At 49.3% G+C, this 16,535-nt stretch overlaps 1 protein-coding gene across 1 annotated transcript; it reads right to left on the bottom strand.

The window, feature by feature from the left end:
• Positions 1–2,257: 2,257 nt before the first annotated feature.
• LOC109777174 (sinapine esterase) lies at positions 2,258–3,950 on the bottom strand. The gene is made up of 3 exons (XM_020335821.3): positions 3,587–3,950; positions 3,231–3,464; positions 2,258–3,149 (listed from the first exon to the last, which is right to left on the bottom strand). Exons 1-3 carry the CDS (start codon positions 3,861–3,863, stop codon positions 2,527–2,529), a joined length of 1,134 nt encoding a protein of 377 aa, XP_020191410.1. The 5' UTR covers positions 3,864–3,950; the 3' UTR covers positions 2,258–2,526.
• Between the last annotated feature and the right edge of the window lie 12,585 nt (positions 3,951–16,535).

Raw genomic sequence — 16,535 nt, 5'->3', positions numbered from 1 at the left:
ATGCTTAGGTTCTGTTAAGAAAAGTTTTAGTTGTGTAAAACTATTTCTTAGTTGTTGCTTGATATGATGAAAACCTTGATTTGCTTCTCCGAGTTTTTCTTTGGTTTTGGTTTGAGTGCTTGGGTGTTTTACTTCAACTTGCTGTTATATTATATTGTGCTATACTTATTTGTGCTATTGTTTGACTCGGTAGAATTCCCGGAGTGCGAAGCCTGCTATTACGAGTCGCTAGCTTTCGAAGACCGTCAGCCAGGCAAGTCATTTGATCATGTTTTTACAATAACTATGATTTTATTGCATTAGAGTTATACCTCCCCACCATGCATGCAGTAGGAGAATTTTGTTAAGTTATGTTCTTGAGTAGTATCATGAGGTAGGATGAACCCTTCTCCCTTGTTACCAATGCCCGGGACGATGTAGTTTATTTTGCTATGCTCGTAGACGGGGTTGGTTGAGTGATTCATAAGGGAGATGCGAGAGTCAAGATGATGAAAACCCCATGACATCAAGCTCAAGATGGACTTCAAAATTCACTACTGGGTGGAGGACGGTTGACGGGCACCCTGGAGAAACCAGCGGATGGCCGGGATGCATGGAGAAGCGCCATGACATCTTGCGGAAAGCTTCACCCAGCCACGAAGAGACGGATGGATACCCCATTGACCGGAAGCTTACCTGTGCAGCCGCAAGCCATTATGGGCTCTGGCTTGGTCGAGCCTAGGCGTGACTCTGGCCGGACGGTGCTACGAGATGTAGAAGAACGGTAGGATTGGATGGGCACCGGCAGTGGCCCAGAGGAACTCTTCGGAAGACCCTGTTTCGTTCATCCCGTCTTCAAACACCAGGCAGTGCGAAGACTTAAAGGAGGGAACGATTCTTGCGGGTAAAGTGCACAAACCTCTGCAGAGTAACAACCTAATCGATTAGCCGTGTCCCCGGTTACGGACAAATGAGCCTCTGGAATTGGAGTATTTCGGATATCTCAACACTGAACTTAATAAATTAATTGAGGGGGTTATTTAATAATTGGGAACGAGACATTGGTTGGCGGAACCATCTCAATAACTACCAACATTTTGTAGTAATTGCAAACAAGTCCTTGTTGTAGGGAAAAACCGGCTTTTTCGCAAAACAATGAAACTTAGAGCCCCACAGCCAAATTGCATATAGTATTAGTAATTTTATTGTTGTTCTCTATTCATGACTTGCCGGCATATTCAAAATGCTGACCTACACGGCTGCAACGTCTTATGTTGCAGAGGAATTTCCGATCAAGAGTGAGGCTACGATCCATGCTTGGCGATTGCCCTATGGAGTTGGATGGACTCGCTATTCGTCTACGCTTCCGCAACTTTATTTAGTTTATTTCTCATGAGTTGGCCTTCGGCCGAATTTATTATGATGTAATAAAGACTCGATATGAGAATCGTGTAATAAATTCAGGTGTGATTGAACTTTGAATCTTTGCATCAATGTACTGTGTGTGCCAGCATGATCTTGGGATGGTACAGCTACACAGAGAATTGACCGATTTCGGGTCGGGTCGTTACAGGATGGATGGAAAGTAATTGTCTTGATGCCCGGGCTTGTAGCTATATGATGGATGGAAAGGAATCTATCTCACCCTCATCAAGGTTCATATGAATCATTTCACTTTTCAGGTAATTGGTTTTCATCCCATAGGCTTGTTCAAAACAAGTCAACACCCATTTGAGATTAGTAGCCATAGATGGATCACCGTCAACAAATAAGATAGTATCATCAGCATATTGGAGGCTGACAATATCTCCAGCACAAAGCTCAGTTCCTAGACCTTTGATGAGATGCCTATTAGTAGCTTTCACAAGCATCCTATTTGCTAATAAGGAATAAATGACTCTCTATATTGTTAATTTTGACACCCATAGATCTTTTGTGAGTGATCAGGTATATCCAATGCACCCACTTAATTATCATTAAACCCTAATCTTAAGCAAGTTGTGGAGGAAGTCCAGATCTACTCTATCAAATGCTTTCTCATAGTCAAGTTTCAAAACTACCCCTTTGTTGTTAGACCTAGCTATGGAGTAGATAACTTCATGGGCTGTTACCACCCTCTCCGGGATATATCTGCCTTTAATAAAGTCAGATTGGTTCTTGGAGACCAACCTATCCATGGTCAGGGATAATGATGCTATCTTTAACATATAGTAAATGTTGATATGAAGAAGAGATAATCTAGAAGAAAGGCTTGCCTTCTCTGAATTAAGAGTTGATCTTTAGCACAATATCTCTCACCATATACTTAGTCATATGTAATTAATTATAGGAGATAAGACAAGTAAAACCCCGCAAAAAAAGACTAGTAAGAGATAACTCATTTTACATGTATTTTTATTGTCATCACTAAATATCAAGATTGGATTAAGACAAAGGCGTATCAACCACCACCTCACATGTCACCACCCAAAACAGCCAGCTCACCATGTAAAACCAATTCCATAGTAAATCATTCATAGGTGTAGCATCTCTCTTAGGCACGCAAGTCTAGCAGTTGCGGTTGCATGTGGACATGATGGGCGGCATGGCAAACGGGCCGTCAAGCATCCCGTGGGCCATGATCTTGTATGCTGCCTCCGTCAAGTGTACACCATCCCATGACACGTACCTCGACGGGTCCGGGCACCGCACCACCCCCCTCCCAGGAACGAAGACGGGGTAGCACGCATCCAGCACCGTCTCTGCAGCGAACCCATTCTCCACCGGCTTGGTGACCAGGCTGAGCATCTCCTCATAGTAGTCGACGTAAGTGATGGAGACGCCCGGATGGTTGCGGCGGAGCTCGTCGAGCTGGGATTTCAACATGTGGTTGTGGACGAGGGTGAGGTCATTGAGCCACCGGAGGCAGCCTGTGGCGGGGTCGCGGTCGTCGCCGGGGAAGATGCCGAGGAACAGCGGGGTGCACCCCATGGGGAAGATGCCTGGCACGTACATGGTCTTGGCGCCCAGCTCAATTAGAGCCTCGATGGACAGAGCGATGGACCTGATGATCCGGGGTACGAGGGGCCTGACCCATTCGAGCGTCTTGTTCTGGAACAAGGGTTGGATGTAGTCGTTGGCGCCAATCTCCCCCACCAGGAACAGCGAGCTCGCCATTGCCGCCTTCCTCTCTGCATGACCGTAATATGCATGGTCAGTGCGTTGCGCAGCCATGGCGCCATGCATGCATTAATTTTTGTCCTACACATCACCTTGGTCCGTGGAGCCGAGCACGGCGACAACTTTCTTGAACAACCCGATCTGGACGTCGAGGGAGTAGGGGGGCATCAGGTCAACACGGAGGCGCTTCTTCCTGAAGAAATCCTGGCTCAACGCCGTGGCCGAGCCCACAGCGAAATTCACGCCGTACCGGAACTCCTCTGCCGGCGACTTCCCGGCCGCCGCCTGCAGGTACGCTGGCCAGTACGGGAAACCCAGCCTCTCCACTGCACGTACGCCGTATCATGCATCATGCATCATGCATATATTCATAGTAAGTACTAAGACGGGCAGTGATTAAGCACGCCTGGTGTACACATCATCGTCGTCGTCGCCAAAGCACACTTACCGATGAAGTCTACGATGAGGCGGCCGTCGGACCAGCGGCCGGTGGGCCGGCCGAAGAAGGTCTCGCCGTATGGCAACTCCACGACCGGACCCGGCGTGGCGGAGAAGTGGACGATGTAGTTGCCGGTGTCGATCAGAGAGTCACCGAAGCTGAATAGACGCTTGTAGCAGCTGCTCTGGTTCGCCGGCGCAGGCGACGCCGCGATGGCCACGGACAGGGCAAGAAGAGCGGCCGCCACCACGAGCTTCCGAGGCAGAGACGACGCCCATGAAATCATGGTGGATGGATGGAAAGTAATTGTTTCGACCTCAACTAAGTTCCGTCTTGATGCCCGGGCTTGTAGCTAGCTTTTATGATGAGGCAGATCTTGGCTGACTGGCTATCTCGCGCCTCTAACATATTTGAGTCAGGCCGGATAAGCTTAGGCGACGTGTGTACGTGCGTCGTCGATGACGCAAAATGGAACTCGTCGCAATGGTCCAACGAGATTTTAATCCGAGGAATTGGATCGATCGATGATGGTGCAGTTGACTTATGCCTAGGGGAGAGTATACCGGGTGTTTATACGTGTCAAACAAACCAAACACCACGTCACGGACGTATTGTAGATAAGTCAGCCAAAACATTCTTTATAGCTTTATATATAATGGGAAACGTTTCCATCCGGCGCGCCGGACGCGCGGGCCACGCGATCCTGCTGGATCGATTGACCAGGAAGACTACGCACTCGTACATTTTTCTGGCCCACACATTGTACGACGCATTTTTCTCTTATCTTTTCTCTGTAGCTCCATCCTTCACTCGTTCCTCCCTCTTTTCTTTCCCAGCTAGAGCACAGCTCCATGGCTACCCCAAGTGCTACTATGAGGGGCGTTCTCCAGCTTGGCCCTCCCACTTCTCTCTCTCTCTCTCTACCTCTACCTCTGAAACTGCAGCCCCCCCCCCCCCCCCCCCGCGGTGCTGCTACACCCTCCCCCCATGTGCTGCCATGAGGGGCGTTCTCCGGCTAATTTTTAAAAACAATACATTTCTTTAATTAATTTTCAGAAATATTACGCCGATTTTTTTGAAAAAATAATACATAGTCGGCCATCTGGTGGCTGACTAGATCTAGTCGGCCAAGAGTAGGCCGATTAGTACCCTGTCGGCTACGGCAGACCGATTGGGCTCCTGCCCACTCTTGTCGTCTAACTGTTGGCCGACGGGAACTAATTGACTTACAGTAGGTCGATTAGTTTTAATTGGCTTACCCTAGGACGATTAGTTCTAATTGGCTTCCTGTAACATGAGAAGTTCTTTCCGTATTGAAAAAACATCAAATTAGTTACACGTTGAAGTAAAGAATCACAAGTCATGATTAGTTACGATGAAATATTTGTCGTCATTGCGTACCATACAAATATCGAAGGTCTCTTCCAGCTTGATGGTGAAGAACCTACCATTTTCTGGCCCACACATTGTACGACGCATTTTTCTCTTATCTTTTCTCTGTAGCTCCATCATTCACTAGTTCCTCCCTCTTTTCTTTCCTAGCTAGAGCACAGCTCCATGGCTACCCCAAGTGCTACTATGAGGGGCGTTCTCCAGCACTTCTCTCTCTCTACCTCTACCTCTGAAACTGCTACAGCCCCCCCCCCCCCCCCCGCGCGCGCGTGCTGCTACACCCTCCCCCCATGTGCTGCCATGAGGGGCGTTCTCCGACTAATTTTTAAAAACAATACATTTTTTTAATTAATTTTCAGAAATATTACGCCGATTTTTTTTAAAAAATAATACAGTCGGCCATCTGGTGGCTGACTAGATCTAGTCGGCCAAGAGTAGGCCGATTAGTACCCTGTCGGCTAACGGCAGACCGATTGGGCTCCTGCCCACTCCTGTCGTCTAACTGTTGGCCGACCGGAACTAATTGACTTACAGTAGGTCGATTAGTTTTAATTGGCTTACCCTAGGACGATTAGTTCTAATTGGCTTCCTGTAACATGAGAAGTTCTTTCCGTATTGAAAAAACATCGAATTAGTTACCCGTTGAAGTAAAGAATCACAAGTCATGATTAGTTACGATGAAATATTTGTCGTCATTGCGTACCATACAAATATCGAAGGTCTCTTCCAGCTTGATGGTGAAGAACCTACCATTTTGCAGGTGAGGCTCCCTGTCGCACATACTACGGTCATCGCAGCAGTATTCGCACTCGGGGATCCTATCATCGTTAGACATTTTCCGTGTTTCAAAATTCAAAGATTACAAATCTATGGCAATACCTGTAGATACCATGGTGGGTACTCCCTCTCTGATATATTCGACCGTCGGTAATGGTAGCTCCTCCTATCATTCGAAAGTGCATTCACCAAAATGTCTAGCACCTTCGAATGAAGAAGAAGCGACCCCCACGACCGCAGTGGGGATTCTTCCTCTCTCATATACGGTGGACACTCCCTCACCGTTTTTCGACCGTCGGTGATGGTCGCTCTTCTTTTCCTTCATGTGCATTACCAAAAGGTCTATCACGAGAAAGAAGAGGAAGAGGACCCCCCACGACAACAGTCAGTATTCTTCTTCTCTCATATATGGTGGACACTCTCCCTCACTGATTTTTTGACCGCCATGTGTGGAGCCCTGCAATGTCCATTAGTTCTCTTTCCGGCAAATCCAGGGCACTCAATATCTCCTACGTTCTAGCACAAGTCATGTAAAAATTCACGAGAAATTTCAGCATGACCATTGCTAAAAACAGGACATATCGAGTGTCTGAAATTGCCAGAATGGAAATGAATCAACATTCCGGCAAAACATAGGCCACTCGGAGTTTCCCCACAATAGGAAAAGACATATGTGGCCATCTTTGGCATCACATACACATCTCAACTCAAGTTCAACATGTCCATACACATACACATGTCCAAATAGTACCCGCATTGGTGGCAATAATCTTTCTTCTAGTTTAGGTAATTAGCTATATCAATTAACTATTAGCAGTTATTGTTTAGCCTTAAACAAATGTGGTTTCTTAGTAATGTGTTTCCTGGATCAATAGCAACATTTCTTATTTTGTGAATCATTATATATTCAATGTATAAAATAATCTAGCCTAAAAAACCTAAATATAGTCGTAATAACTCTAAATATAGCAAAATAACCAAATAATCTTAAATATAATAGCATTAAATATAGAAAAAAATACTATTGAAATTTTTTTCTTAAATAAAACGAAATAAGAATTGGACTAAACAATGCCATGTCTACCCATTATCATCCAATATTGGCAAAAACATACTAAAGAAAAATCCTTGCTGCCCTAGAACGTATAAACCTTAGAAATTAAAACGAAATACATAGAGAGGCAGAGGAGGGAGGCTACCTATGGCGGAAGGGACTGGGAACGGCGGATGGGTTTGAGGACGACGACCAGAGAGAGGCAGCGGGGCCTGTCGATGACAGGAGAGAGCCGCCGCACAGGGGAGGGCCTGGACGGGGGAGGGAGGCCGCACGGGGAGGGTCGGGATGGGGGCGGCCGCACGTGGAGGGCCATGATGGTGGGGGCGGCCGCGCGGGGAGGGTTGGGACGGGTAGGGCAGCCGCGCGGGGGACGGCCGACCGGAATAGGGGAGGAAGGTCGCCGGAGCAGGAAGATCGAGTGAGTGAGAGTGGAGAGTGAGAGTGACGGGCACAGGAGATAGGTCCGCTTAGCAGTAGCGCGGGCTACAAACAGGCGCTGCTGCTAGTGGAAGTACCTGCAGCGGGGGCGGGCGGCCCAGTGCTACTGCTAATTGAGACCCACCAGCTGGCCCGTCTAATCGTAGTAGCAGCGAGGGACCAGCGGCCGCGATACATCTACCGGATTAGTTGTAGCACGGGGTATAGGGTCGGCGCTGCTACTAAGGCTCGACCCAGGGTACCTCGAGGCCCGCTTAGTAGCAGCGGTTTTCGTGCCAGCACGCGCTACTACTAAAATATACATGTAGCGTCGGTCTTATGCCCGCGCTACTGCTACTTAACAGTAGCGTGTGTCACTTACCCATCGCTACTGCTAGGCGTCTACCTATCAGGTATTTCCTAGTAGTGTTGCATTATTTGAAAAAATAACTTTGCGCCTAACCGGTGTTGAATGTTTCTTTGGCTGGCACACACGCAGATAATATTCACTAATGTGCGTAGGTACCGGCGACCGATCGCCTCCATCGAAGCGTGTCTGTGTTCTAAAGAAGCCGAATCAACAGCTCATCTTCTCATAAATACACTGCTCAGTATCTAGGGCGACCTGACGATTATTGACTCTCTCAACATGACTTAGCCATCTCCGAGCAAGCTAATAAAGTAAGGAACACACTAATCATGGCTCTCTTGTTGAATATCTAGAAGTGCCAGAACGCAGAAGTTTTCAGGACCTAGAATGAACACCTTCAAGTTGTTATCTCTAGTTCTGCAAATGATATTTGGCCTTGGTCAGACAAATGTGAACATGAATCCAAAAGGCCAATGCTCCATGACAGGGGGGCTATGCTTTCGAGACTTGATGTGTCTCTGTTTGCGGAGTAGTTTGGGTCGCCTTGGTCTTCTCTCCCGCTTCTTTGTAGGAGTATATGACATAGCCTACAAATATACTCCCTCACTTAGTATAAAGTCGGTCACTTATTTTGGGACGGTGGAAGTATAAAAAGAGGTTCAGGATGGCTCAACGCTGTGGTTACCCCCACCCCCTCCCCTTTACTGCTTAGTGGTACTGCCTGGCTTAAAAACACTAAGTGTTTTGATGCTCAACGACGTGTACCACTCCTACTAAACCGAGCAGGGGACCCCTATTTTAGTGGTGGTTTATTTTAATCCAACAAACATGGCATCTAGTCAACCTTCAAATTTATCGATCGAACACCTTCCCTCCTATTGCCCGGCCAGCAGGCTGGGTGTCCAATCTCTTTGTTTGCTCCGGAGTTGTGGTTGGTTTTGGCAAGTGATGGCCTGTGTTGCTGATGCTATGATCCTCGAAAGTACAATAAAATACTCCATTATTAAAAAAATTGCTAATGTATGCTTCGAAATGACCGATTGGTCCCATGATTTTTTACTTCTCGCATTATGTGGAACAAGCGGAGATGTCCGGAGAGAAAAGTCTAAAATAATCCTTAATTTCGTATTCTTAGTCTGAATCAAACCCTAACCTTGCAATCCTTAAAATTGGCACCTTGTCCTTTCTAATCCTGGTCAATCCTAGCCGTTTTTCACTCATACCTTGTTTGGACACCGGGATTGATTACGTGGCACGGGATCGAGGAGAAAGTGGCTCCGACCCGACGAGTAGACGGCTGTGCATATGTGTATGTGTATGCGACGACGACGGTGTCTGGTTTGTTGTGTCTTTCTCTAGTAACACGCGGACACGCTGGAGCCGGTCAGTTGTTGTTGTGTACGTACGTCTCAACTTTGTCAGAGTAAGGGTCCGGCTCGGTGGATGCATCACCCTTGTGCCGCTGATCTCCATCGCCATGGCTGACACGTTGAGGCACGCCACGGCCTCCTTGTTCTGCCGGAGTAGTCCAGCGGGATGACGCTGTTGGAGTGCACGCAGTTGTAGTACAAGTACACATTTAGCATGATCAATGAGCTGGGATAATAAGTCGATCTATGTTATCCCCGCAAAAAAAAAGTCGATCTATGTTACGTGTTTACGTGCGTGCAGTACTGAGTACGTGTGTACCTCAATCCTCAAAGCAATCGGCTACCTCACGTACTAGCACATCAAGACTGAATCAACCGACCTGCTTAGGTGGCCAGCTTCGTAACATGTACGTGCATGTGTTCGCGGCGGCGCCGCTTTGATTCTGGCGAGGAAAAAGATGGAGATGGCTAGTCACAAGACAAGTGAGTAATCCCGGCCGGGATTGTGCTTTTTCCGGTGTGACAAACATGTTTAGGGCGAAGTTTGATCGGGATTGATAAATACAAGGTGCTGATTTCAGGGATTAAAAAATTAAGGTTCGATTCAGACTTCGAGTACGAATTCAAGGTTTATTTCAGACTTTTTCCATGTCCGGACCAGGTGAGTCTTGAGTGCCTTTCTTGCATGAAGACAAATCCCACCTTCCCGTGTCACACCACGAGGCGATGGGGAGGAATCCTAGGCGTGGCCGGGAGATGCCTGGCGTCAATGGCGGCAGCGAGGCCTCCATGTCCTCCCTCCAAGCGGCCTGGCGTGGGCTGGCACATCTGGATCGGGGTGCCTCGTTGTCCCGAGGCCAGCGGCATTGCGGGGCGCTTGCGTGGTGATGGTGCAGTCGCATGGCGGGGCGTGATAGACTGGGCATTGGGGGGCATGGTGGTGCGGCGGCCGTTGGAGGGTTGGCGCGTGCTCTCCTCGCGGGCGTGCGGTCTTCGTGATGGTGACCAGTTAGCGGCCCACGGTTGGTGGCGTTGCTGGATGATGCGTTAGTGGGGCGTCGGAGGCAACGATGACTGGCGCGACTAAGGCTATCCAACCCCTAGTCCAGATTTGGAATTGCCAGAGCCCATGGGGCGCCGGTCGATGTCCCCTCTGGTGGTGCTTGTCGTCACTTGGCCGGCGGCATAGAGGCTTCGTGTGTGGCCCGGGGCGCCTTTGTCGGGCGCCGGTGCGTCAGCTTTAGCCTCTTTCTCTTCTACTAGCATGGTGGGGTCTCATGGGTCGGGGAGGGGGTGCTTACTTCCTGTCCTCGTTGGTGGTGGTTGCACATTGTGGTATCAGTGTGAGGTGTGGCGACTCTGGATCGCGGGCTACCAGGAGGCTCTCCGGCGGCCTTTTATGGTGGTGGTGGTGGTTGTGCCTCTTGGTCGTGTTGGCTACTAGGGTGTGGCAGTGGGTGGTACTGGCTGGTGCCCTTCTGACAAAGGTGGCGTTGCCCAAATCTGAATTCTGAATTGGTGGTCTGGTCCTTGTCATGGTTCTGGCTCAAGATTCCTCATTACACCTTTAAGCTACTTGAAAACATCAGTTAAAAAATTATACTACACCACTTGGCAACAATGCCATTAGCTAATATCTTCGGGCCGATTTAAATTCGAAAGATGTTGGACCGGACTCTTCTAGTTTATCTCAGAGCATCTCCACTCGCGCCCTCAACAAGCCCCTCAAGGCCATTTTTCCTCACCAGCGTTTAAAAAATGGCCGAGCCGCGCCCCCAAAAGCCCAAATTTCATAGGTTAGGGCCGAATTTGGCGCTGGCGGGCCCATGCCGGACCCGGTGCGCTGGGCGCCGCCCGGGGAAACGTTTTGGCGCAAACCCCCGATGGGCCCGCCGAGTCAGCGACTCGGCGGTATCGTCGTCCTCATCGCCTCGGTTCCTGCGGGAATCAATGCGAAGGCTGCCGCGTCGGTCAGCCTCCATTGGTGCCTCCCGGGCGGCGCAGTGAAGGCGTGCGCCGACGCGCGTCCCGCCAGCTGCCGCCATACGTACACACGCCAGCCATCCGCTCGCGCCCACACCCGGCTATAAAAGGCGCCCCCCTTACCGGTGATCGAGCACACAGTCCAACGACACAAAACCCTCTCCCTCTCGACCTCTCGCCGCCGACGCTTCGTCTCTCTTCTCTCCCCACACCGGCGAGCAATGGTCGAGCGCTATCCAGGCGACACTGCGTCGGCCAACGGCTTTAGCCGCCGCCACCTGCACAAGGACGAGGCGCGCCTCCTCTACGAGGCCGATTACCCGACCCCACCAAACATGCGGGTGCCGGGCGCCTGGAGGCTCAGCGCCGGCGGCGTCCCGGTGCCCCCACAGCCCACCGGAGCTGATCGCCGGGCCGAAATCGCCCGCATCAGGTCGTCGCTGCCGGCCGAGGCGCGTAACCAGCCGAGGTACGCCCCGACAGCACCTCGTTGTGGACGTCGTACTTCGAACGACGCCACGCCGAGCAGCTCGACTCGACAAATAGCGTCGAGCCCCGTAGCCGCCTCAACTCCGATGGGAGGCGCCTATGGTGGGGCGTACCCGGCCGAACCCTCGAGGCCGCCCTCAACTACACCGAGTCCGGCAACACGCCACGCCTCGAGTACCCGGCGCCCCCGGCCATCTCTCGTTGCCGCGGCAGCTCTTGGACGCTGCGGCGAATGGAGACGGCGACCTCCTCCTCGTCGGGCTCCGGATAGCCTGCCCTTCGGCCCGTCAAGCCGGAGCCGCAGGGGACGCTGCAGGGGACGCCGCTCTGGCCCGACAAGCCGGAGCCGCAGGAGACGCCGCTCCAAGGCCGCACACGCAGCTCCGCCCTGGTCATCAACGAGGGCGATGTTCGCCCCTACCCTCCCTCTTCCTGCCTCGTCCGGCCCAAGACAGAGTCGGGGCTGCTCCCCGTGAAGAAGGAGTACGAGGCCATGGCCGCCGACGACGCGACCGCCCTCAAGTTGACGCGGGAGGACTACATCCGCGGGGAGATGGTGCGCCAACGCCGCGCCCTCGAGGAGATCTACGCTCAGCGCCGCGGCCGTGAGCTGGGCGGCGTCGTCCTCCTCGACGACAGCGACGAGGAGGCACCGGGACCGTCCAACCCCCCACGCATCAGCGACGCTGATCAGGGGTGCAGCAGGGACGGCAGCGGCACGCGGGACGATGTTGGCGGCGGCGGCGGCGGCGGCGACAACGACGACGGCGACTACACCAACATGTACCGGTTGCTCGGCATGTAGAGGGCGGGCGACGGCGTAGTAGTGGTTTTAGTTGCCGTTTAGTTGGTTTAAATTATGTTTGCTTTTAGATTTTGTACATATATCAATGAAATCATCCAGTTTTGGCCGAAATTCTGCTGTGTTTGGACGAATTTGGGCCGAATTTCAGCCTTGTTTGGTTAAAAAAAAAGGGGTCTCGGGACAACCTGGGGTCGGCGGCTGGGAAACCGGCCGCCCCCAGGTCGAATTTATCGCCGGTTCGCCTCCAGACGGCGATTTTTCATGCCCCTGAGGAGCCGAACTGCTGGAGATACTCTCACGGTGCCAACTCTGATCTAACTAAAAAAGATATGTTGAGACCTACCAACTGTCTGCCAAGCTAGTAAATCCATTAATTGGAGCTAGCTCTTGAACCATATTCGCGGATATATATAGTCCACTCATCACCATATATAAAGTTCACAATTTAGCTGCACTAGCAACAGAAATAGAAAGGATATATTAGGGTTAGTATACAACTGCTCAAATTACTAGGTGTACAACCACTATTGCAAGAGATCGAAGTAGGTACATAATTCATATATATGCATAGGAAAAGGAGGCACCGGAAAATGAGGGAAAACCATACACCACTATGCGGCTTCTTATTGTGTGTCACCGTGTTTCGATTCATGGGTGGGATCGGGGGCACCATGGATCATCCATCAGAGAAACGTTCACGGAAACATTTGATCATTATCATTTCCGTTAGCTCACGCGCTAGGCTAGATTATTTATATATTAATGCACGCTTGTAATACACAATTCTCAGGAAATGAACACCACATGTTGCCATCGCTGCATCAGAATTTCCGCCGGTCGGTCAACAAAGACACGCGAGCCAGGCACGCTGGTCGTCATTGTTAATTCCAACAACCATTTACTAAGAGACTACAGTATTGCCTTAGATCTCCATTGTTAGCATAGGAATTAGCAGCGATTTGCTCGGGTTGATTTGATTACTAATTTTCAAATTTAGTCTGCGTATATAATCTTCGACGCTATCCAAGTCATCTTGTTTTTCTTGCCCATTTCATCTCTTCATCGGATTCATCCTTACTAATTGTAACAAAAGTTGCTCCTCTGAGCAGCAAAGAAGTAGCAATGGGGGAGGTTGGTGCTGCAGACATGATCTACACCCAAGATGGCACGGCGGACACAAGGGCAACCGTGCCGTCAAGAGCAACAACGGCAACTGGCGCGCCTGCCCCTACATTCTCGGTGCATACAAACAAAGGACTCCATTTGTTGGACTGCTCTTAACTTGAGCCATGGTGTTGTTCGATCACCAGATGAATCGCAGCTAACGAATGCTGCGATTGGATGGCCTACTATGGCATGAGCGCCAACCTGGGCAAATTCATGTTGGACAGCATGGGCATGATGAACAACACCGCCGCCCCCAACAGCGTTACTAACTGGGGTGGCACCTGCTACGCCACCACCCACATTGGCGCCTTCGTCGCCGACGCCTACCTCGGCGACCATCGCCTACTCCATTATATAAATTTTTGCTCATAATCTAAGTTTCGAATGGACCAAGTGATCCCAAGATTTTTTTTTACTGCTCACATTATGTGGATCAGGCGGAGATGTCGGTGGCAGGTTCATGTCATGATCGTCGGTAATATACTGATCCGGATAGTAGCCCTCTACTTTGAGTATTTGTGCCTGTCCGAATCATGTTGAAATGTACTTGGCAAAGAGTAGTAATACCAGTACAAAATGTAAAATACTTGTTTTTTACAAAAAATGAACAATGAGATTTAAACATTATTATTAGTAAGAACTAGCATGGTAGTCCAAGCAATTGAGCAATGAACATCATGCTTTTTTTCCCTATAAATACACCTTTAGGCTACTTGAAAAAAATAAAATCCAGTCAAAAACATTGAAATTTTATACACCACTTAGCAACAACGCATTTAGCTAATATCCCGGGGCAGATTTAAATTCAAAAGATGAGGGACTGTACTCTTCTAGTTTAACTCAAGGTGCCAACTCTGATCTAATTAAAAAGATATGTTGAATCCTGCCAACTGCGTGCCTAGCTAGTAAATACATTAATTAGAGCTAGTTCTTGGACAGTACTCATGTGCTGTGCGGCTATACATAGTCTATGCGTATATATAGTTCACAATTTAGCCGAGCTAGCAACCGAAACAGAGAGGATATCAGGATTAGTGTATAACTGCTCAACATACCAGGCAACCACTGGTATAAGAGATGGACCGTCTAACCGTACATGCATAATTCATATATGTAGGAAAAGGAGACATCAGGAAATGAGGGAAAACCATGTGCTGTAATGCCGCTTCTCATCGCGTGTCACCGCGTTGCGATTCACGTGAAGGTTCGGACGCCCCACACATCGTTCGCTCTAAAAACTGCACGGAGCATGTCATGGGCCCGAAATCACTAGATCAGCAAGGTGGTGTGGCCCATCTCATGAAGCGAGTTCGGCGTACAGATTTTTGCTGAAAACAAAGTTGCAGAGAGAAGAATGGCTTGAAGGGAGGAGTGGTACATCGAGCGCAATAGATGAGAAGGCTTGGTCTGAACTTTGGAAGATCACAGTGCCCTCCAAAATCAAGATTTTCCTGTGGAGGTTGGGTCGCCACTCGTTGCCTACCACGGATGTTTTACACCACCGAAACATGGCAGTTCAGAATGTGTGTCCGTTGTGTGGGTGCGAGGGTTCATGGAGGCATGCACCGTTATCATGTGCGATGTCTAGGTGCGTTTGGGCACTGTCGGATGGTGATCTTGTGGTGAAGATGGCTGCAGTTGCAGATTCGAGCGCCAAGAACTGGATGTTTGAACTATCTACTCTGTTGGACCATCCGAGCTTCACTAAGATGGTTGTGACGTTGTGGGCAATGTGGTACGCAAGGCGTAAAGCAATATATGAGGGGATTTTTCAAAGCCCACACCAAACCATATCCTTTGTGAACAATTATATTGCAGAGCTTGAACAACTTACTGCCACTAAAAGGGAAGTAGCGGCGCCGAGGGAACAGCAAGTTAGTCCACAGAGATGGTTGGTTCCGTCTAATGGAGCTTCTAAGTTAAATGTTGATGGAGATGTTGCCAGGAACTGGCGGGGAGGTGCGGTTGCAGCCCTATGCCGCGATAGCAGTGGAATCTATCTAGGAGCTTCGGCGGTTGTGTACCTGGGCATCACGGACCCAACGATCCTTGAGACATACGCGTGCAGAGAAGCCCTCGCGTTGGCGGAAGACCTGGCAATTCAGAATTTGATTGTGGCCTCGGATTGCCAAGGAGTCATCAATGACATCAACATGGGGACAAGAGGGCCTCATGCTGCTATCATCCATGAAATAATAGCTCGTAGGAATAGTTTTCCTTCTTGCAGTTTTGTTTTTTAGCGTAGAAACTATAACTTTGAGGCTCACAATCTCACAAAGTTTGCATGTAATCTAGGTATAGGTAGACATGTCTGGTTGGGTCTTCCTTATGACCCAATTCGTGTATCTATGGATATCACTTTGAATCAATAAAGCTTGCGAGAATTCTCAAAAAAAAAAACTCACTTCAGCATTTGGGGAAGTACTTAAGCTCAGAACACCTAGAGAAGAGGATCGAAGAGAAGAACCTGGACGGCCAAACCCCCTTCCTTTACCTTTTTCCTGTACTCTTTTTCCTCCCTCGGCTCCCAATCCCCATTTCATTGCTTGCTTCTTCACCAAGTTGTACCCAGATTTGCCACAATTGAGTGTTAATTGCATAGCAGTGAGTCGAGCGTGACAGTTTTTTCATATATTTTTTTCGCAAAAAAAATCTTCTTTATGTAGTACTCCCTCAAGTTTTTAGAGATTCCAATATAGACTATATATCGAGCAAAATGAGTGAATCTACACTCTAAAATATGTCTATATACACATGTATGTAATTCATATTGAAATATGTAGAAAGACTTATATTTAGAAAGAGGGGCGATGACAGCGGCGTGCCTTCGGCTCGCTCAGTGCTTGTAGTCGTCGCTAGGTGGTCTACGGACCTGGATGTAATTTTTATTATTTCTGGTGTTTGTTGTACTGCCATGATTGAAGATGAATAGGTCGAAAGTTTTTCAAAAAAAAACGAAGGGGGTATATTAATGTACCCTTTGTAATACCCAAGTTCGATCTAAAGGAAATAAACACCACACGTCGCCAACTGGCCATCACTTCGCGTGTCCGGCCGGTTGCGTTTGTTTTGGCATCAGAGTTTCCGCCGGCAGATTGACAAAGACACGCGAGGCAGACACGCTCGTCGTC

This window comes from Aegilops tauschii, chromosome 3 (assembly GCF_002575655.3).
Source record: "Aegilops tauschii subsp. strangulata cultivar AL8/78 chromosome 3, Aet v6.0, whole genome shotgun sequence".
Classification (NCBI taxonomy): Eukaryota; Viridiplantae; Streptophyta; class Magnoliopsida; order Poales; family Poaceae; genus Aegilops; species Aegilops tauschii.
Note: the sequence above shows the minus strand (reverse complement) of the source record. Positions and strands in the feature narration are given on the sequence as shown.